General features: G+C 57.0%; 2 protein-coding genes across 9 annotated transcripts in view; one reads left to right on the top strand and one right to left on the bottom strand.

The window, feature by feature from the left end:
- Positions 1–5,801, top strand: part of ZBTB17 (zinc finger and BTB domain containing 17) — a 31,782-nt gene extending 25,981 nt beyond the window's left edge. For 2 of the 3 annotated variants that reach the window (XM_045063812.1, XM_045063814.1), the window contains 12 exons: positions 398–538; positions 871–996; positions 1,364–1,596; positions 1,670–1,812; positions 1,908–2,208; positions 2,446–2,533; positions 2,667–2,783; positions 2,865–2,985; positions 3,221–3,351; positions 3,660–3,869; positions 3,961–4,050; positions 4,141–4,528. In XM_045063812.1, coding sequence (XP_044919747.1) covers positions 398–538; positions 871–996; positions 1,364–1,596; positions 1,670–1,812; positions 1,908–2,208; positions 2,446–2,533; positions 2,667–2,783; positions 2,865–2,985; positions 3,221–3,351; positions 3,660–3,869; positions 3,961–4,050; positions 4,141–4,424 — 1,985 coding nt within the window. In that variant the 3' untranslated portion in view covers positions 4,425–4,528. Of the gene's footprint in view, positions 1–397; positions 539–870; positions 997–1,363; positions 1,597–1,669; positions 1,813–1,907; positions 2,209–2,445; positions 2,534–2,666; positions 2,784–2,864; positions 2,986–3,220; positions 3,352–3,659; positions 3,870–3,960; positions 4,051–4,140; positions 4,529–4,819 lie in introns of those variants that run through there. The other variant, XM_045063813.1, reaches the window with a different exon arrangement.
- Positions 5,750–19,972, bottom strand: part of SPEN (spen family transcriptional repressor) — a 96,635-nt gene continuing 82,412 nt past the window's right edge. For all 6 annotated transcript variants that reach the window (XM_045063806.1, XM_045063807.1, XM_045063809.1 and 3 more), the window contains 5 exons: positions 9,110–17,312; positions 8,199–8,708; positions 7,848–8,042; positions 7,392–7,550; positions 5,750–6,929 (listed from right to left, as the gene is read on the bottom strand). In XM_045063806.1, the coding sequence (XP_044919741.1) occupies positions 6,798–6,929; positions 7,392–7,550; positions 7,848–8,042; positions 8,199–8,708; positions 9,110–17,312 (9,199 nt within the window). In that variant the 3' untranslated portion in view covers positions 5,750–6,797. The remainder of the gene's footprint in view (positions 6,930–7,391; positions 7,551–7,847; positions 8,043–8,198; positions 8,709–9,109; positions 17,313–19,972) is intronic.

Here is a 19,972-nt window from a genome sequence, read left to right as displayed (position 1 = left end):
CCAGGCCTCTGCACACGGAGGTCGCCCCTCCGGCAGCCCCTCCCCTCTTCTGCCCTTCCTCCTGACACTGGGTATGGCCAGATTCTCATGGCACCCTTTGCAGAGAACCCCGCTCCCCTCCTAAGTGTTGACTCTGACGAGTGGCATTGTTTTGCGTGTGAGGTATGTCCCCGACCAGCGTGGGAGCCCCACAGGAGCGGCGGCCAGGCCTGGTGATCCTGGGCCTGGCCAGCAGCCTGGTGTGTGGAGCAGGTGCCCCGGGAACAGACAGGCGAACCACTCCATAGCAGTATCCCCAGGGAGGATCTGGAAGAGCGAGCAAGTGTGGGGCCACCTCACCCCTCCAGGTGGTGGCCACGTGATGGGAAATGGCAGGTCTGTCCTGTTCCATCTCCAGGAGGAGACAAGAGAGCCAAAGAGGAGAAGGCGGCTGCCTCCACGCTGAGCGAGCTGGACCCTGCCGGCAGCGGTCCCCCCACAGGCCTGGGCAGGGAGCCCAAGGAGGAGCGGGGTGGCCAGGCCGAGACCACGGCCAGTGGTGAGCTGTGGCACCGAGGGCCCGGCCATCCGTCCCACCCCCTCCCCGCGGCCCGGGCCCTGGTGTGGCGAGCGGCTTCCTCGGGGGGTTCCTGGGGTCGGGAGGCAGGCGGCACTGACCTCTGTTCCCTTGGAGCTCTCGTCACCCAGAGTGACATGTTCGCACCGGGGTGCCTGCTCCAGCCAGAGCAGAGGCATAAGCAGCCCGAGTTGGGGTGTGCTGGGCTGCCATCCCGGGCCTCAGCCACTGCTGGGGACCTGGTCCAGGAGAGCCTTCCAGCCCCTGGATGGCAGGCCCTAATCCCGCCTCCGGTGTTCCCACGCCACACCCAGGGGCCGAGCAGACGGAGAAGGCTGACGCCCCCCGGGAGCCACCGCCTGTGGAGCCCAAGCCCGACCCGACCAGTAGCATGGCAGCCGCAGAGGCAGAGGCTGTGTTGTCAGAGAGCTCGGAGCAAGGTACCCTGCCTCCGGCCGGCCCAGTAGCTGGCCCTCAACCTGTGCCCCTGGGTCCCCCCCGGACCCCTCTAGCGGATCCCACGGTCAGTCCCGCTTTAGCTTTGCGCCGGAGTCTGGCCTCTGGTTCTCAGGGATGTACCCGGCTGTGCTTCTGCTAGCCCTGGGGACACAGGCCCCCTCTGAGCAGCCCAGAGCACCCTCCCTGGTGGGTGCCCAGCGGGCTTGTCTGCGGATGGGACCCAGCGGGTGCCCACGGTCAGAGGGCGGCAGAGACCAGACCCCTGCCTCTTGCTGGCTCTGAGGGCACCACGGGTGGAGGCCGGTTCTCGCCCTCCCAAGGCCTCAGTGTCTGCCCTTCTCGCGGCAGAAATGGAGGTGGAGCCGGCCAGGAAAGGAGAAGAGCGGGAGGAGGAGGGCGCGGCTGAGGTCAAGGAAGAGGGGCCGCCGCTGGAGAAGGGGGAGGCCCCCGAGGAGAGCGAGGAGTCGGCCAGCACGGACTCGGGCCACGAGCTGGGCCCCGAGGCCCGGGGCCTGCGCTCCGGCACCTACGGCGACCGCACGGAGTCCAAGGCCTACGGCTCGGTCATCCACAAGTGTGAGGTGCGGCCCTACCCCCCCCCCCTCCTCCGCCGCCCACTGCGGGTCCCTGACGCCCCGGTCCCCGGCCCCGCAGGACTGCGGGAAGGAGTTCACACACACCGGCAACTTCAAGCGGCACATCCGCATCCACACGGGCGAGAAGCCCTTCTCGTGCCGGGAGTGCAGCAAGGCCTTCTCGGACCCGGCCGCCTGCAAGGCCCACGAGAAGACCCACAGGTGCGCCACGCCCCCCACCCCCGCAGCCCCCCCCCCCGCCTGCCCCCCCCCCCAGCCCCGCGACGCTCCCCTCCCTGTGGCCCTGTGCCCCGCAGCCCGCTGAAGCCGTACGGCTGCGAGGAGTGCGGCAAGAGCTACCGGCTCATCAGCCTGCTGAACCTGCACAAGAAGCGGCACTCGGGCGAGGCGCGCTACCGCTGCGAGGACTGCGGCAAGCTCTTCACCACGTCGGGCAACCTGAAGCGCCACCAGCTGGTGCACAGCGGCGAGAAGCCCTACCAGTGCGACTACTGCGGCCGCTCGTTCTCCGACCCCACGTCCAAGATGCGCCACCTGGAGACGCACGACACCGACAAGGAGCACAAGTGCCCGCACTGCGACAAGAAGTTCAACCAGGTGTGTGCGCCCTCGGGGACGGGGCGGCGCCGGTGGGGGGAGACGTGGGGGGGGGGTGGAGGGGGAGATGGGAGGGGGCTGGGGGGGTGGCGGAGGGGGTGTTCGGGGGGGGGCTGGAGGGGGTGACCCCGAGTATGGGCCGGTCTCCCTGCTTCGCTGCTGGCGTGGGGGGGGGGGCAAAGGAGGTCTCCGGCCGCCATGCCACGGGCGGCCCCTCTGACCCCCGCCTGGGCGCAGGTGGGGAATCTGAAGGCTCACCTGAAGATCCACATCGCCGACGGGCCCCTCAAGTGCCGGGAGTGTGGGAAGCAGTTCACCACCTCAGGTAGGGCCGCCCCCCGCCCCCCGCCCTTCCGGCACCCCGCCCCCCCCGCCTCCCCCCCCCTTCCCGCCTCTCCCCGCCCCTTCCCGCCCCGCCCCGCAGTGCCTCAGGAGGGCCCTCCCCGCGTCTCCCACAGGGAACCTGAAGCGGCACCTGCGGATCCACAGCGGGGAGAAGCCGTACGTGTGCGTCCACTGCCAGCGGCAGTTCGCCGACCCCGGCGCCCTGCAGCGGCACGTCCGCATCCACACGGGTGGGTGAGCGGCCCCGGGGCGGGGGCAGGGCGCGCGGGGAGGCGTGGGTGCCGACGGCCTCTCCTGCCGCCCGTCCCCAGGCGAGAAGCCGTGCCAGTGCGTGATGTGCGGCAAGGCCTTCACCCAGGCCAGCTCCCTGATCGCGCACGTGCGCCAGCACACCGGGGAGAAGCCCTACGTCTGCGAGCGCTGCGGCAAGAGGTCCCGCCCTGCCCCGCCCCGCCCCAGGCCCCACCGGGGTCCCCCCACCCCCACCCCGGAGCTTGGATGGGACAGGGGGCCAAGTGCTGCCCCGGCCCAGGCCCAGCTCCCTGGGTCCGCCCCAATCTAGAAGAGGAGGCGGGAGGTCCCAGCCCAGCTCCGCGGCCCCCACGCCCAACCCTCCCCGCCAGACTCGGGCAGTTTGGTGCCAGCCCCTCCCTCTGCCGCCCCGCAGATTTGTCCAGTCCAGCCAGTTGGCCAATCACATTCGCCACCACGACAACATTCGCCCTCACAAGTGCAGTGTGTGCAGCAAGGCCTTCGTGAACGTGGGGGACCTGTCCAAGCACATCATCATCCACACAGGTGAGCTCGCGCTGCCTGCCTTATCTGGCCCTTGTTGTTGGGGGTGGGCTGGGGGGAAGGGAGGGCCCTCCAGAGCCCAGCCTTGGGTGCCAGTCCTTGCTGCAGGGGGCCTGGGAGGTTCAGTTTCAATGAGGGCCCCATTCTCCTGGTTTCCAGAAGGCACGGTGGCCAATGGAGGCTCCTGGGCAGTCCCGGTGGCCGCCCCAGAGCACTTGCTGCTGGAAGAGACAGGGCTCTGGGGGAGCTGGAGGCCACTGAGGTCCTCCCCCCCCCTCAACGGCAGGCGAGAACCTTGCCTTCCCCCCCAGGAGAGAAGCCTTACCTGTGTGACAAGTGCGGTCGTGGCTTCAACCGAGTGGACAACCTGCGTTCCCACGTGAAGACCGTGCACCAGGGCAAGGCGGGCATCAAAATCCTGGAGCCCGAGGAGGGGGGTGAGGTCAGTGTGGTCACCGTGGATGACATGGTCACGCTGGCCACCGAGGCACTGGCGGCAACGGCCGTCACTCAGCTCACAGGTGCGGGCCGCGGGCCGCTGGGGGGTGGTCACGGGCTTCGTGCCTCCCATGATGGGGCAGGTGCCTGAGGCCCCATGGACTTTGTCCGCAGTGGTACCAGTGGGGGCCGCGGTGACTGCCGATGAGACGGAAGTCCTTAAGGCCGAGATTAGCAAAGCTGTGAAGCAAGTACAGGAGGAAGGTGCGAGGGGCTGCCTGGGGCCTGAAAATTGGTGCCCCCCCCAACCCTGAGGGCTCTCCTCAGCCTGACCCCGGCCTCTACCTCCCACAGACCCCAACACCCATATCCTCTATGCCTGCGACTCCTGTGGGGACAAGTTCCTGGATGCAAACAGCCTGGCCCAGCACGTGCGGATCCACACGGCCCAGGCATTGGTCATGTTCCAGACGGACGCGGACTTCTACCAGCAGTACGGGCCGGGCAGCGCGTGGCCAGCCGGGCAGGTGTTGCAGGCTGGGGAGCTGGTCTTCCGCCCTCGGGATGGGGCCGATGGCCAGCCCGCTCTGGCAGAGACGCCCCCCACAGCCCCTGAATGTCCGCCGCCTGCTGAGTGAGCAGGCGTCCCTCCTTGTGACTGTTTATTTAAGGATGGATGGCACCCTGGATCTGAGAGGGGTGGCCCCGTTCCCTAGAGAGAATAAATTTGATTATTTTCTAATGCCGCCTAGAGCTCCCTGTGGGGGTGTGGGGGGGAGCTGGCAGAGCTGTGGCCAATGCCACTGAAGGGCTGCTCCACCCAGGGACCGGCCGGCACCGACCTGTTTCCCGGCCAAGCCAGGCTGTCCCTCCTGCAGAATGGGACTGGTGACTCTGGACCCGTCTGGAAAAAGAACTGGCTTCCTTGTCCCGAGTCGGGGGTCTGGGCAGCACGCTTGGGGCCGGAGAGACTGTGGCTCCACGCACCCCGTCCCCTCATCCGGTCTCCTCCTTGGGCTTCTCACCTGTTCAGCTTCAGGACCTGAGCTCCCCTCTCCGCCACGGAGCACAGCTGTGACCCTGCTGTGACCCAGTGGGGTTGGCTTACCAGGATCCAGGCACCCCAAAGAGAGCCCAGCTCAGAAGCCCATTCAGCCAGAGCAAGGTAGGCAGAGAGCCAGGCCCGCCAGGCCACGGGCCCAGTTCTCTTCGGCTTGGGGAAGCAGGAGGGCTTCACACTCACTCCACGGGATCGAGGCCAAGCCCGTACCCTACTCTCCATTGGTTTGCCCTGAATCAATGGGAGTCTGCGACCAGCTGAGGGTCAGAAACAGGTGGCCAGGAGCTTTGATGGGGGAGGCGGGGGGCCCAGCCAGCAGGGGCCGTGGAACAGCTCATCCTTGACCCTCTCGGCAGGGAGAGCGGACGCCGTCTCTGCCCCTCTGGTTTGCTCCAAGCAGCTGTAACCCCTCAGAGAGCCCCGTGATGATCTCAAGCGAGACCATCAACTTTGTGGTCCCTGTCCCCACTACCCCCCACCCCCAGCTTGTAGTAGGTCCCACTGCAGGGGGAGCCGGGCCTGGCAGCCCATCCTTGCCGGCGCTGGGCCGAGCTGTGCGTCTGCTGCTGCCCAGGCCAGCCCGCTCCAGACCCGCACAAGGAAGGGGCAAAGAGCCAAGACACCAAAGTTTGCCTATGAGGTTTCTGAGTTTGCCTGGCAGGTGGTTCGTCCCCCACCTCAACTCTGAAGTGCCTTCCACGTTACCCGAGACTCAGTTCAGTCTGCGGCAGAAACCTCTTGTACGAGCGAACGCAGCGCTGGGGGAGGATGAAGTGGCAGGAAGGGAGCAGGTCCCGTGGACAGACTTGGGGAGGGAAAGCGAAGTGGGAGGAGCACCAGCTGTCCCCGTAAGCAAAGGACCCTTGGTCGTCCCACTCAAGTGACAATCACATCCACACAACGTGTTTTGTATTTTTTAATAAAGTTTGTAATCCAATGGACACACAAAACAAAACTGCGCTGAGAAAACCAGTTTCATAAATTAATAAGTGTTAGGAAGTTGGGTGGGGGGGGAGGTCAAGGTAACAGGAAGAGGGGAAGCCAGTCTTTTTTGTACAGTCTTTTGTGTGTGTGTGACACTTCCAAATTGCGGGGGCAGGGCCCGTGCTGTAACGAAGCGCACTTATACAAATGAGTGACAATACAAAGTCTGAGTATGAAAATAAGATTTTTCTCTGAAAACACATTTTTGGCACAGATTAAAAAAAATGTATGTCAGGGGAATTTGATTTTTTAAGTCAGTATTATATATATTTATATATATTATATATTTATATATACACACATCCCAAGTTCTGCATATCCCACCAGGAAAGAAAATCCTTCTGTTTGCTCTTTTGCGATTGTAAACTGTACATCCGGGTGAATCAAAGATGGTGGTAGGAGAATTAAGAAAGGTGACACATCCAAATGAGCAAGGGGAAGGGCAGGGTGGGGACAAAACAACCCAATGAAATGTTCCTTGACCCCAGTGTTTCAGCAGAAGCTTGAAGTCCTGCGCTCGAGTCCTCGATGTGTGTTTCAGGTTCACCAAGACATCCAGAGTGTCACAGCCTGTCTTCACTGTGCAAAAGTCCAAGTCACTAATTTAGTGCAAAGGCAGTTCTGTTTTGTTTCTTAAAAACAAAAACAACAAAAAATTAATTCCACTGCCCAGTTCCTTTTCTCCCAAAAGAGGAGAGAAACCCAGCCCCAAGGTGTCTGCAGAGTCCATCGGTTGGTGGTCTGTCCTCGGGCTAATGTCATGTAAACACACAGGTAGCAGCACCACTGCCCAGAGGGGTCTGTCCCCCGGAGCCTGGCGGGGAGCGGGCTCGAGGGCGAGGCTGGCGGCTGGCAGTGGAGGGTGTCCCCTTCAGCAGCTGCTTCCTCCACGAGACTGGGGGGTCCTGGGTTTACTTTTTGCTGCAGAGCCTCAGGGAAATACACTGAGTGGCGACCATTCAGTGGCTCACACGGAGGCGATGACAATCATAAGGTGGGGAGAAATGTTGGAGATGCTGGCAAGGAGGTCGGGGGCCAGACGGGACAGGTGGCTCTCCGAGAACTCGCAGGGCGGGAAGATCTGCAGCACATAGGCAGGCTGGAGAGGGGGACGAGAGAGAAGAGTGGGACCCCCTGTGTCCACCTCAGCCACCCCATTACCATTCTTCAGCACTTCCAACCGGGGGCCCTGAAGGGGCGCAACACACAGAGCCTGGGTGAGTCAGCTTCCCGGTCAGCTCGTGCCCCCAGGACTCTGCCCACCCAGAGGAGCCTAGCTGTCCGCAAACGACTGTCCCCCCAACTCTCCTGGGAACCTGCTCCTCCGCACAGAGCTAAACACCGCTGCGGTCTCAGCTGTCCCGGGGTTAGATCTGGGAAGGGCCACGGAGGCCCCACCTCTACACTCGAGTTCTCTCTCCAAAATGCCCTCCTGCCCACCTCTAAGAAACCTCTGGCGGCCTCTGAGTTGGCACCAGTAGCCCAGCCCACCCGATTAGACGGCCTGACCAGCCGCGACCGGCCCCCACGTGTGCGCCACAGGTGAGGACACTCGGCTGACCTGATTGGAGCCAGGGTTGGGGACGTTGATGATCCCTGCTGCCTGCTTGGCCTGCAGATAGGTGATGAAGGCTGCCTTGAGGGACTCGGTCTGGCTCACGACATCCTCTTGGTCACGGCCACAGGGCAGAGCCAGCAGCAGACAGTAATCCGTCTCCACCTGTGGCATCAGCAGTCGGCAGTCATCAGCAACCTCCCCTCCAGACAGCAGCCCCATGCAGAGGCCTGTCCAACCTCGGGGTTCAGCTGCGGAGTCCACAAAAGCCCCCACCCCACTGGGGTGACCTTAAAGTCCTATTTGTTGCCTGAAAAAGCAGTTTCTGAGCCTAGAGGCATGTGACATGCCAGCGGGAGACAGAACATGCCGGGTGGGCGCGCCAGGGAGACGGGCAGGTCGGGGCGAGCCACATCTTCCCTCAAGGGCACGGCCGGTGCTCGCCCGGGCCCCGAAGCTCACCGTCATCCTTCGGGCAACCCCTTCCAGCTGCGAGGCCTCTAGCCGCATCCTCTGGGCGATCCTCAGCGGGGGGCCGCCTTCAGAGAGGGGCAGAGACCGATGGGCCAGCACGTTGTTGCCAGAGACGAAGTGCAGCTGCACGGCAGCCGTGTCGTTCTTGAGGGCCAGGAGGCCCTGCCACACGATGGGGTACTTCTGCTCTCGGGGAGACACACAGAAGTAAGCTCACGGCTACAGAGCAGAGCCATGCTGGACATGGCCCCAGGCGACAGATGACTAAGTGGGGACCTCAGGACAACACTCAACACGGCACAAAGCTGGGGGGAGCAGGAAGCCCCTGCACGGACTTACCTTCAGAAGCTGGACCATATCCACAGGCCTCTGGGAAGTCAGGTGTGGAGCAGAATCCGGTTTGGGAGCAGGCTGGGCTTCGGTGTGTGTCAGAGCCAGTCCTGGAGGGGTGCTGGGGCTTGAGGTTGTGGGGACGAACAACGGCTGCTTTGGGGCAGCCTGAGCAGGGAGAGGGGCTGGGAGGTCAGGCTTCATGGAGACGGACACGGGGGAGGGGTAGGAGGTCTGGCTCGTCTCCGCCTGCGCCCTCTGAACCTGCACATGCTGCTCAGCTGGCCTGCTCGCAGGGACAGTTGGGAGGCGAGGCTGGTCTACTCCTGTCTGGGTCCCCTTCGCCTCCTGGGAGACCTGAGGCATCTTGCCGCTTGGGGGTTGGCCCGGCTGGCTGAGCTGGGTGGGCTGGCAAGGCTGCGTGGGCTGGGCAGGCTGTGTGGACTGCACGGGTTGGGCAGGCTGTGTAGACTGTGCAGGCTGAGTGGGCTGCAAGGGCTCACCTTCAGGAGCTGGGCCCTGGAGTTCAGCAGGGGAGAGAGGAAGGGAGTGGAGCGCGTGTCACACACAGCACCCTGCCCCCTGGCCCCCAGCTGTGGGCTCTTCGGCAGGATCCGCTGCAGGCATCCCCGGAGTCAGGCCCACGCAGTGATCCTCTTGGGCACTCAGGATTGAGGGTTCCAGGAAGAGGTCACCCACCCACTCTCCCCCACACCCCTGCACACAAGAGGCAACCCCCCCCCAACCCTCAACCACGAGCACCATGAGATCCCGGAGTTCGTCCTCTGCATGGTGATCGGATTCCCGAACCCTGCAGTTTCAGAGGCACCTCTTTAAACTCACAGAAAGGGCACCACGTGTCTGGAATGGTGGCGGCAACTCAACCACCACAGGGAGGACGGCTGCTGTGTGGCACTTACCTGAGCAGGAGCCTTGGTCCGAGGAGGTAGACCGATGGAGGCAGCGGCAGGAAACTGAGCGTGCGTGAGCTGAGCGGGGCCGTGGTAGGTGCGGATATCTCCGTACCTGTACTCCTGGAACAGCTCCCCACTGGAGTGCACGATCTGCACGCCGTGGGTCACCACCACAGGCGGGGTCAGAGGCAGCCCCTGCAGCTGGTTGCTGGGGGTGACCGTGAGGATGCGGGCCTCCCCATGGGGGGCGGGGGCCGGGGCAGGGGCTGCGGCTGCCTTGGCTTCCGCCGTCTTGGTGGTGTCCTTCCCGGGCTGCTGTGGGACCTTGCCGGCCGGCGGCACCTTCACCACCCCGTCGGCCGCCCGGGGCTGCTCGCCGACCGCCGTCACGTGCGGATGTACCATGATCCTCACGTCCCGGGGCACGGTGTAGGGGTGCAGGCGGTACTCGGACTGCATGACCAGCACCTCAGACTGCACGGGGGCTGCAGCTCGAGCGACAGGGAGGTGGTAATGCACTTCCTCCTCGGGAGGGTGCTGGGGGGCCAGGGCCGGCACGCCAGCTGCGGCCGGCTGCGGTGTGCCCGCGCGCTGCGGGGCCCTGACCTCTATCTGCTGGGGCTGCAGAGGGGCCCGCGGAGAGTGAAGGGTCTCCGGCCGGATGCTGTACGTGATGCTGGGTAGCGCGGGAGTGTTCATTCTCACCTCACCCTGGGACAGGTGGCTCAGGGACACGGTCTGGGTGATGCTGTGGGGCGGCATGATGACAGACTGCTCCGGGTGTATACTGGAGATGAACTGAGGCACAGGAATGCCCGCAGCCAGCATGACTGTGGCGTTCGTGGAGAGCGCGGCGGACGCGGTGCTGCTGGGGTGGCACGTTCTCGGGAACGGGGCCGGCGCCGGCCCGCTGGGCCGAGGAGAGTGTGCATCTGGCTTTGTGGCTGCCAAGTGGGTGACCGTTCGATCTGTCGGGGTACTGGGCCCTGAGGCGACGTGGTTCACTTCTGCAGGCAGTTTGCTGGGCAGAGCAGGAGGGTGGTGGGGATTGAGGGCGGACCCCAGATTCGCTGGCTGGAGGACCTTGGTCTCTATTTTGAGGGTGACAGGGTCAGCAAGCTTTTTATTAGTGGTGACTATGCTCGGGGTGAGGACCAGCTGGTTGTGAACCAGCACTGGGGGCGTGTTTATGCCCTGGGTGAGAACCTTCACTGTGCCCCCCTGGGTTACAGGTGTGGACACAGAGAGATGAATGGGCTCGGGCTTCTCCAAGGACGGACGGTCCGCCTTCACGGATGAAATCACAGGAGATGCGTTATACGTCTGGGCCGTCAGTACCAGAGTAGAGTGAGTGGCCACATTGGCATAGCCCGAAGGAGCCTGGGGGCCTTTGGGCGAAGGCTGTGATGGGGTGACAGAATCAGGCTTGACCTGGGACTTGGACACTGACTGTTGGAATTCGATGTCCATGGCACTGGCCGGGGGGATCTGGCTGATCTTGGCGCTTATCCGCTGCGGGCCTTCAGTCTTCTGCCCTGAGTAGCTCAGGAGCACGACCCCTTCAGACGTGTTCACACGCAGCCCGGCACCAGAGCCTGTGTCTGCCGGGCGGTCGTCGATCACGGACATAGACCCTGGGTGAAACCGACTGTTCTCATTAGTGCTGGCTCTGGGTTTGCACTTTGCCGAAGGTGTGATCACTGCACCTGCCACCGTCACTGTGCCTGTTGTAGTGGCGGTCGCACTGCCAGATGCAGCAGTCACTGCCCCCGCTGTGACGGTCACGGCGCCTGCATTTATGGCGCCAGCGGTGGCGTTCACGGTGCCCACAGTGGCGTTGACCGTGCCCGCGGCGGCATTCACCGCGCCCACGGCGGCATTCACCGGAGCAGTGAGAACGTTCACCGGCCCCGTCAGAACATTCACCGGCCCCTTGAGGACGTTCACGGGACCCGCAGGAGTGTTCACCAAACCCTTCAGCGTGGCCACCGAGCCCTTCACGGGGCCCTTCAGGGCGTTCACGGGGCCGGTCAGGGCGTTCACTGGGACCAAGGAGACGTTCACCAGGCCCGTCAGAGCACTCACCAGACCAGTCAGGGTTTGCGGAGCTGGTTTTGCCAGAGTTATCTTCTGTGAGTTCTCCAGATCAATGCTCACGGGCATCCGGCTAATCACAGAAGTGATTTTGGGAGCGATGACTGGAGCCACCTTTTCCTTTTCAGCCGCTACTGGAACCTCTGGGGCCTGCGTGTCAGAGGTGTTGGGTACTGGAGCTGCTGGTTTTTCTTCTACAAGTGGCTTTTTAGGCTCAACTGGAGGCGGGGGTGGCACCTCGTGCAGGCAAGGGGCAGCGCTGACAGGCTCCGCAATGGCAGTGGTGACACTCGTGGAAGTGATGCCAGTGGCAGAGACGTATTTGGGGTCCATGAGGATCTTTCTCAGCGTACTGGAGCTGGTGTCAATGTCAGAAGCTTTTGTGTCTGGGGGAAGAGCCGGAGATGAGGTGGACTGAGCCCGAGGCTCCTCCTGCCTGGTGATCCACTCCGTGACCTTAGGAGGGGGACTCGGGTGTGGCACACCACCAGAGGCAACAGGGGGTGGGAGCTTTGCTGCAGTTACCAAAGGGACCGTGGGGGTGGGTGTGCTTGAGTCACTGGGTGGGGTCACGGGGTCACTTTCGATGATGGAATGCACCTTGAATCTGGCTTGTGGCTCTTCCTCCACTGGTGCGGGCTGGGAGGGAGGGGGAAGGGCCGGGGGCACAGGCGCTCTGGTGGGAGTCTTTGCTTCAACGCTGCTCTCCTGGGACATATTCTCGATGGACGGAGTCTTGCTTGGGTCGGAAGCACAGGACTCGGGTGGAGCAGACTGGGGCTTTTCTCTCTGCTGCTCTTCCTGTGGAGTTTCTGGGGGTGGCACCGCGGTCCCCTCAGCTGTAGCGGGACTCTTGCTTTGTACTTGGTCAGGTTCGGCGACCTGGGTCTCTGTACTGCCCCCCGTTTTCTTATTTGTATTCCGTTTGCGACGTGATCGACTTGTCTTCTGGCGCCCTTTCTCTTTCCGAGCAAGAGGGACTTCTGCTTCTTTTGGTCCTCTGGCTTCTGGCACTGGCTGGGAGGTTTCGCCACTATTCCCCCCAGCTTCCTTGGTGTCTGCTGGGCCTGCTGAGGGGTCAGGGGCACTGGCTGGTGGCCCAGAAGATTCTGTAGCAGCTTCGGTCTCCAGGAGGCCAGACACGGCCTCATTGGTCTCGGGCTCCATTCCTTCCCCAGGGGGCTGCGGCGCCTGAGAGCGGGGCTGCAGATCTGTCTGGGATTCTGCAGGGTAAGGTGCAGCTGCTGGGAAGTTCTCTGCCTCCCCAGAAATGTCATTGATGATGGAGCCAATGGCTGCAGCCAGTTCTGTCTCACTGGCCTGGTGTGCCGGCTTGTCCCCGTCCTCGGTGGAGAGACCCTCTGGTGCATCTGCGGCCGCCGCCTTGAAGGCCGCAGCGGCGCTTTCGGTGAGTTTTGCGATGTTCTCCACAGCCTGCTCCAGCTCCATCTGCTTGGCTAACTGGTTGGCTTCCGGGGAAGGCGCAGAGGCCGACACCCCTTCCTTCTCCTCCGCTGCCGTGTCCGGAGGGGCTGGACCACTGCTCAGCTGGGATGATGAACTCCCTTCCTTCTGCGGACTCTCGCTCTTCTCGGCGGGGCCAGACGCCACCGCCGCTTCCTTGTCCGCCGCCAGCCCCCCGGAGCCTGCCGCCGCACTCGGACTGACGCTGGTGTCCACGTTTTTCAGATTTGCAGCCTTGTCCGCTGCCGACCTGGAGTTTCGAGATCTTCCTCTCTTGGACTTGGAGTTTTTTTCAGGCGCTGTTTTTTTCTCCACCACTTCAACTGCAGGAGCTTCTGGTGCATTTTTGTCTGTGTTAAGTTCCTTTTTGTCACGTTTTTGTTCACCTCCTGCTTCTTCTTTATCAGCTTTGGCTTTTGTGTTTTCTTTCACGTTCACTTGGGGACTCACCTCAGCTGCAGCTTCCAGACGTTCAGCATCTACTTTTGGCTCATTTTTTCCCCTTTTGCCTTGTGGGCCGCCAGCAGCTCCTGACTTTTGGGCTCGTGGGGACCTCCATCCCTCGGCTGGTCTGACGGTCTCAACTGGTTCTTTCACCTCGGTCTCCTCCTCTTCTTCAGCACGGCGGCGTGTTTTCGGAGGCCTCCCCCTCCTCGGGGTGGTGGGGACCGCCGCGGCCTCCTGCAGCTCTCGCTCCAGTCTCTTCCTGGTCACTCGTGGCTGCTCCGTGGGCTCCTTGACAGGAGAGCGGCTCTCGTGGTCAGCCATGGTCGCATAGACACTCCTCACGTTCCGGCGCCTTGTTCGGCTGAGGGGCAGACTTGGTTCAGGGTGTTCCGTGTCGGCGGCTGAGTTTTTAGAGGCCGTCCTGGTAATCTTCTCTGCCTCCATCTTCAACTCTAGAAGCTTCTGGGCTTCTCCCCGAGGAGAACTGGACCGCTTGAGTTTCTCCCGGTCTATGCGCTCGCTCTTCCTGGTGACCGGCTTCTCCACAGTACTTGCCGCGGCGGCCTGGACAGGGGTCTTGGAACGCTTGCTTTTGTTTGGCCTTTTATCTTTTGTAGCCACCGGAGGCTCAACCTCAACGTCTTCAGAAGCTTGAGGCTGAACCTCGGGGACAACTTCAGCTTTCTGATTTGCATTAGGTTCAACGTCAGCAGCGGAGTTTGGCTTTTCCACTTTTGGCTCATCGGCTTCCTCAGGCTTCTGGGTCGGTTTGGAAGGTGGCTGGGCACTATCCGGTTCCGGATCTGCGGGGACCTCCGCCTGGGAAAACGAGGCCCCGGGAGTCGGAGGCTTGGTGTCCAGGTAAGGCAGTGGGTCGGCGGTCGAGCCCTCTTCCGCAGCCGAGGGAGGCCCAGCAGCGTCTTTCCTGGTGTCCGCTCCTGAGGGCAGGTCGGCCTGTTCAGGTTGCTGCACCGCGGTGGCCGCCTGCTCAGACACGGGCTTTGCTTCTTCTGAGGTGGAGGCCAGCTCCCTGGGTTTCTCTTCTGTCTCCAGTGGCACCTCCCCTGCTTTTTCACTGGCTGTCGTCTTCTCCAGGGACGACGAGGCTGACTCTGGAGCTGCAGCCGTGACGGCAGGAGGCCCAGTCGGAGGGGGAGTCTTCAGTTCTGACTCCTTACTCTCAGAAGCCGGTTCTGGGGTCTCGGGATGATCCTCGCTATCTTCCTGTTTCTCAACCTCTTTGGGTTTTTGGTCTTTTTCCTTTTCTTTCTGTTGCATTCGCGTGAGTTCCATAAATCTGCTATGGAAAAGAACTACGGGCTCTTGGATCAAATCGGCTGTGCTGTTTGCGCCATCGGATGTCTGCCGCCCATACAACCTACCAGAAATGAAGTCTGAGTCTTCATCTTTTCTCTCTAGATGCTGCAGTCGCTTGGAATCTTGTTCGAAGATCGAGCTGTGTAAAAAACGAGATGCAAATAATTCTTGTCTTTCCTGTTCTTCTTCTTTATGATCATCTTTTTTGTCATCCATTTTTCCTTCCGAATCAGTCCGAATTTTTTTCTTTTTCATGTACCAGGACGGAATAGGTCTTGGGGCAGAGTCAACCTTTTCTTTATCTTTGTTGTTTCGAAAATTAGCAAAACGGGAGTCCCAATCAAGAAAAGACCAATTTTCTTCTCGAGATGAAGACAGTGATTTAGCTCTCTCGAGCAAAGCCTTGGTGTCTGGTGTGATTGTCTTATCCAGTGCAAAAGAATAAAATTTGTTCCTTTCTAAAGAACTGGAGAGTCTTTCATCTCGCTCACGCAGTTTATCTTCTCTGTCCCTCAATAAAAAAGACAGCCGAGAGCTCTCATATAAAGCAGAGGCTCTGGGGGAGTGGGGCTTGTGCTCACCATCTTCATCAGAATCAGAAGGCACCTCACCAGGTTCCAAGTCACGTATACTCCTCTTTCGAAGGCTGTCTCTCTTAATTATGCTGTTCGGGAAACTCACGTCCAATCTGCTGGCATCCTGTTTCATTTGAGAATCCCACCGATTTAGTTCATCTTCAGAACTCAAGACAGAGAGCTTTATTTTGGCCATGTCTGCCATCTGTTCTCTCCTGCTAGAATCATAAGGATTAAACTTTAAGGACTCTTCTCTGACTGTTATGTTAGAATAGGGGAGACCTTTTTCATCTACTTTAGGAGACCCTTTTACTGACATGAGCCTCGGGGAGCCCACAGGGTCGTCCTCCTCATGGAAGGAACCATGCCGGATACTGGGAGAGCCGCCAGTCCTTTCGGAGTCTTCACTGATTTGGCGTGAACTCCTGTAATTCCTCTCTCTCTTGGTGCAGATATCAAAATCAACGTGGTCCATCCTTTTCTTTTTGCTGGGAGGAGAGTCATCTGTGACATCTTGGGGGGGTTTGCCCACCTCGTGAACCAGACTCCGTCTTTCATATTCATCTACATCTTTTTTAGGACTGCCGAACTTCTCAGACTTGGCAATTTCCATCTCCATCTGCTGTTTTCTACGACTCTGCTCCATTTGTTTTCGGTAACTCTGCGTGTGATCAATATCAATGCCAATTTTTTCTTCAGTATTTACTGACTGTGGTTTCTCTTGGCCTGATTTACATTCAAGTGTCTCATCGCGAAGACTGCAATAGTTTTTCCTAATATCTTCTCTCTCTGGTCCTTGATCATCTACTAACTGCAGCTGTTTGAGTTGTGGTTTTGAGGGAATGGGTTTTTTGGACTGGATTTCTTGATTTTCCACAGATTCGCACACCAGTTCTCCCAGCCTCGCTTGCAGGTCTGAGGTGGGCCTCGAGCCAGTCCCGGCAGAAACACTGGCAAGCTCCTGACAGTCTTTGGGGCTGGGAACAGCATTAAGTCTGTCTAGTTTGAGTTTTTTAGATTCTCGTTTAAGAATTTCTTTCCTCACGGGCTTTCTTTCTGATTCTCCTTCCCTCAGCAGAATGACATCTCTAGACGATAAGTCAGGCTGCTTTTTTAAAAGTACCCGAGCGTCTTCCATCTCTGGACTACTTTTCTTGACTTCGGATTTTTGCCTTTCTGCTTTCAGATTGGAATCGGCGAAACGCCTCTTCCTTGCTTCCAGTTTTTCCAAATCTGCAGCGCTGACCCCGTCGGCAGTCTGCTCTGGTTTTAGGTGCTTCCTGGGCTTAAGCCTACCTTCCTTATCTACCACCTCTATGTGGCTTGACAGTCCCTTTTCCTTTGGCACTTTCATTCGAACAGATTCCAATTTAGACAAGTCAGACTTAGCAGGCTCCGTCTGACAGACCTGGAGTTTCTGATCTAGGGCAGAAGACTTGGCAGTGTCGTTATCAAGCTTGGCTTTCAGCTTTTCCAAAGGAGTGTGGTCAATAACTTTCCCCTCTTTCTCTTTCACTCGAGTCAAAACCACACAGGGCATGAGCTCCAGGCGGTTTTTTGCTATTCCTTCTTTGTCAGCTTTCTCTCTGCTCAGTTTATTAGAACTCCTTGATTTTTCAGGGCTCTGTTCTCTCTCATTTTCTTGGTCTGTCTCTGAAGACTGAGAACTAGGGGAATGAATTTTACCTTTTCGTTTCTGCTTTTCGGTTTTGTCCTTTTCCACTTTTTCCTTCCTTATTAAGCGTCTCTCTCTTTCCACTCTCTCAGGATCAAAAGTCCTTTCTTTATCTGTCTTCTCATTTTTACTATAGCGTTCCAAGCGAGATTTGTCAAGTTTATCGTATCTTGGAGGAGAAAGTGAGCTACAGCTCCCACTCCGGTCTGAGGATCGGCTGTAAATCCTCCTTTCAGAATCACTTGGCAACCGCTCCGACTGTGAGGGGGATGCTCCAGGACTCTGTGGGCGCCGCAAGTGCACTGGGCTCTGACTGCGCTCAATCGGCCTCCTCTCGTGGTCTCTGTCCCGGTCAGACTCAAACCTTTCGCGTTCCCGCTCTCGTTCCCTTTGCCGGTAACTGTACTCCCGAATATCTTGTTCATAAGGGTCACTTCTGTAATCCCTGTACTCACGAGGATCGTCATAGTATCGTGATTCATAGTAGTCTCCTTGGTAAGTTTCCCATTCTGAATAAAATTCTCGCCCTCGGGCTGGATAGTCCCGTCTGGAATCCTCAGGATAGGCGCCTGGAGTACGAACATTCTCATAATATGTACGATCTTGGCTATAGTCGTAAGATCCCCTTCGTTCCTCTCTACCAAATATGAAAAAGAATGTATTAGTCTTTTGTGTTTTCTTGTCACGGACACGTTAAATATACACATTAGATTACAGAGTCCTAGGATCGAGCACATGGGGCTCCCTGCTCAGCAGAGAGTCTGCTTTCCCAACTCTCCCTCTGCCACTCCCCCAGCCCCCTCGCTCTCTCAAATAAATACAATCTTAAAAAAAAAAAAAAAAAACAAACTTTGCCATTGTTTACTCTTTAGTTAGACACGGACCATCCAATACCATTTGTAGTCAAACTCTATGCATGGCTATTGAGAACTTGAAATTTGAGATGTGAATACAGAATACACACTGAACTTGGTAGATTAAAAAAAAAAAAAAAAAAGAAAGGAAAAAGAAATACTTCAGTAATTTATTTAGCTTGAATATATGTTGAAATATTACTTTAGAAATACTGAGTTGAATAAAATTAATTTTACCTTTTCATTTTTTTTACTGTGTTGACTAGGAAATTTAAAACCACAAATTTAGTTTGCATTATGTTTCTACTGGACAGCACTTCAGCCCTTGCCATTCCTTTGGTTGAGGTGTCATGACTTCTAATGAGTACTAGTAACCAATATCACATCCCCACATTTCTAAGTCTCTCATAATTACTTTTCTATCAAAAGATATTCTTGGGGAGCCTGGGTGGCTCAGTGTTTAAGCCACTGCCTTCGGCTCAGGTCATAATCCCAGGGTCCTGGGATCAAGCCCCGCATCAGGCTCTCTGCTCAGCAGAGAGCCTGCTTCCTCCTCTCTGCCTACTTGTGATCTCTCTCTGTCAAATAAATAAATAAAATCTTTAAAAAAAAAAAAAAGATATTCTTACCACAGCTTGGGAAACAAATGCATTATTGGGAAATAACGAGAATAATTTAACTGAAATCCTCCTACCTAACGTGACCCATATGATACTGATAATAGTGCATTTTCTCAATTCGCAATTAAAAAACAAAAAAACGGGGCAGGCCAGTCTCCCTGAGCTGTCTCCTCACTTGTAAAACAGTGGTAACCTTTCCTCACAAGGCTCTTAAGAGGATTAAATAAGATACCAGTTTTAAGAACTTTCCTGACATAGTGTGAGGCACATACTTGACCTTCAGGAATGTTACTTTTCCCCAAGCCACCAACTGAACACAAGCTTTGTGAGAGGATTCCTCAACTGTAAAGGAATTCACCATAGTTTTCTTTTATAGTGACCGATCCGGAGGCATTCAAGATAGGATTAAATGTACACACAAGAACATGTATGACAGATAAAAATTCACCCATAACAGAGATCAATTCTTTCACTCTTGTTCACCCTCCAGTTCTTTTTTTTTTTTTTTTTTTAAGATTTTATTTATTTATTTGACAGACAGAGATCATAAGCTGACAGAGAGCCTAATGCGGGACTTGACCTAAGGACCTTGAGATCACGACCTGAGCCAAAGGCAAAGGCTTAACCCACTGAGCCCTCCAGGTGCCCTCACCCTCCATTTCTGTTCCCTCAAGCAAGTCATACATTCTATGCAGTACTGCCACTAGTGGCTTACTGAAACATAAAAAAAATCCAAAATTTAAGCCCCTAAAGTCATTAGCTTTTTTGGGGTCTTCCTGTAACAGTGTTTGGCTCATAGGAGGCACTGAAAAAATGAACCTTAGAAAAATATGTCAAAGCTACTCCTAGGTGGTGTGCTAGCCCACTCTCCAAGAATGTTCTCTTAGATGAAGCATCTAAGACAACATTCAGACACTGGGAACAACAATAACACATTATTCCATGAACTCACACAGAATTTCTCGGTCCAAAGAGAACATTACGGTGTATCTGTATCATTTTGTTTAACTGGATTCAAGATGATCTTTCTGAAGTTTCAGAGGAATCAGATTCTTTGCCTAAACAATGACCAGCTACCTTAAAATAAATGTTATAAGGCATGGAATTCGGCTAATTTAATTAATCACCAATATAAATTCAAACTCCAAGGAAGCACGTTTTCATACATAAAGGTAAACACACTGTATGCTTTCTAATATAAAGTGATTGAGACACCTAGAATAGTCACTGGCTCACTGCCCATGTTAACAGTAGGCTTTAAATCATACTATAAAAGCAGTCTCAAGTATGTTTTAGATTAATCAAACTAAATAAAACTACATCCAAAAATACGAAGTTACATAAATCAAAGGCATACGTGTGAATAATTGATTTTGGACATATTTTGCAGGGCTCCCGACCACCTAAAGAAATGAGTGTTCCTGCCTTCAAAGAATTCAAGACAAGCAGGAGAGTACAACTGCACACTCATACCTTGGACAAAAAGGGTCTCCAAAGAACTTGGAAAAGCCAGGTTTTGAGAGAACTCTTTTCACATGACTGTACGATATCCCAACTCCCCTAAGTAGGTGGGAAATTCACCTAAAGCATAATAGGATCGGATCCTATAAATTCACCTTGAGAATCATTTTGGTCAAGTGTAAAGCTCAATGCACTAGCAGGTAGGAGCACTGGGCTGATCTCTAGCCCAACGTCTTAGCCTGTGACCTTATCAGGAAGTCATCGATCTTCAGTTCCCACCGAAGGTAACACAGGAGAAGAGTAACCACCCTACCTCTCTGACACAGTATTTGAGGGAATAAATGAAAAGGTACTTTTAAACT

The sequence above is a fragment of the Mustela putorius genome, unplaced genomic scaffold, assembly GCF_011764305.1.
Source record: "Mustela putorius furo isolate JIRA1106 unplaced genomic scaffold, ASM1176430v1.1 tig00003853_pilon_pilon_pilon, whole genome shotgun sequence".
Lineage (NCBI taxonomy): Eukaryota > Metazoa > Chordata > Mammalia > Carnivora > Mustelidae > Mustela > Mustela putorius.
The sequence above is the reverse complement of the archived record's forward strand: the minus strand, read 5'-3'. Positions and strand labels throughout refer to the sequence as shown.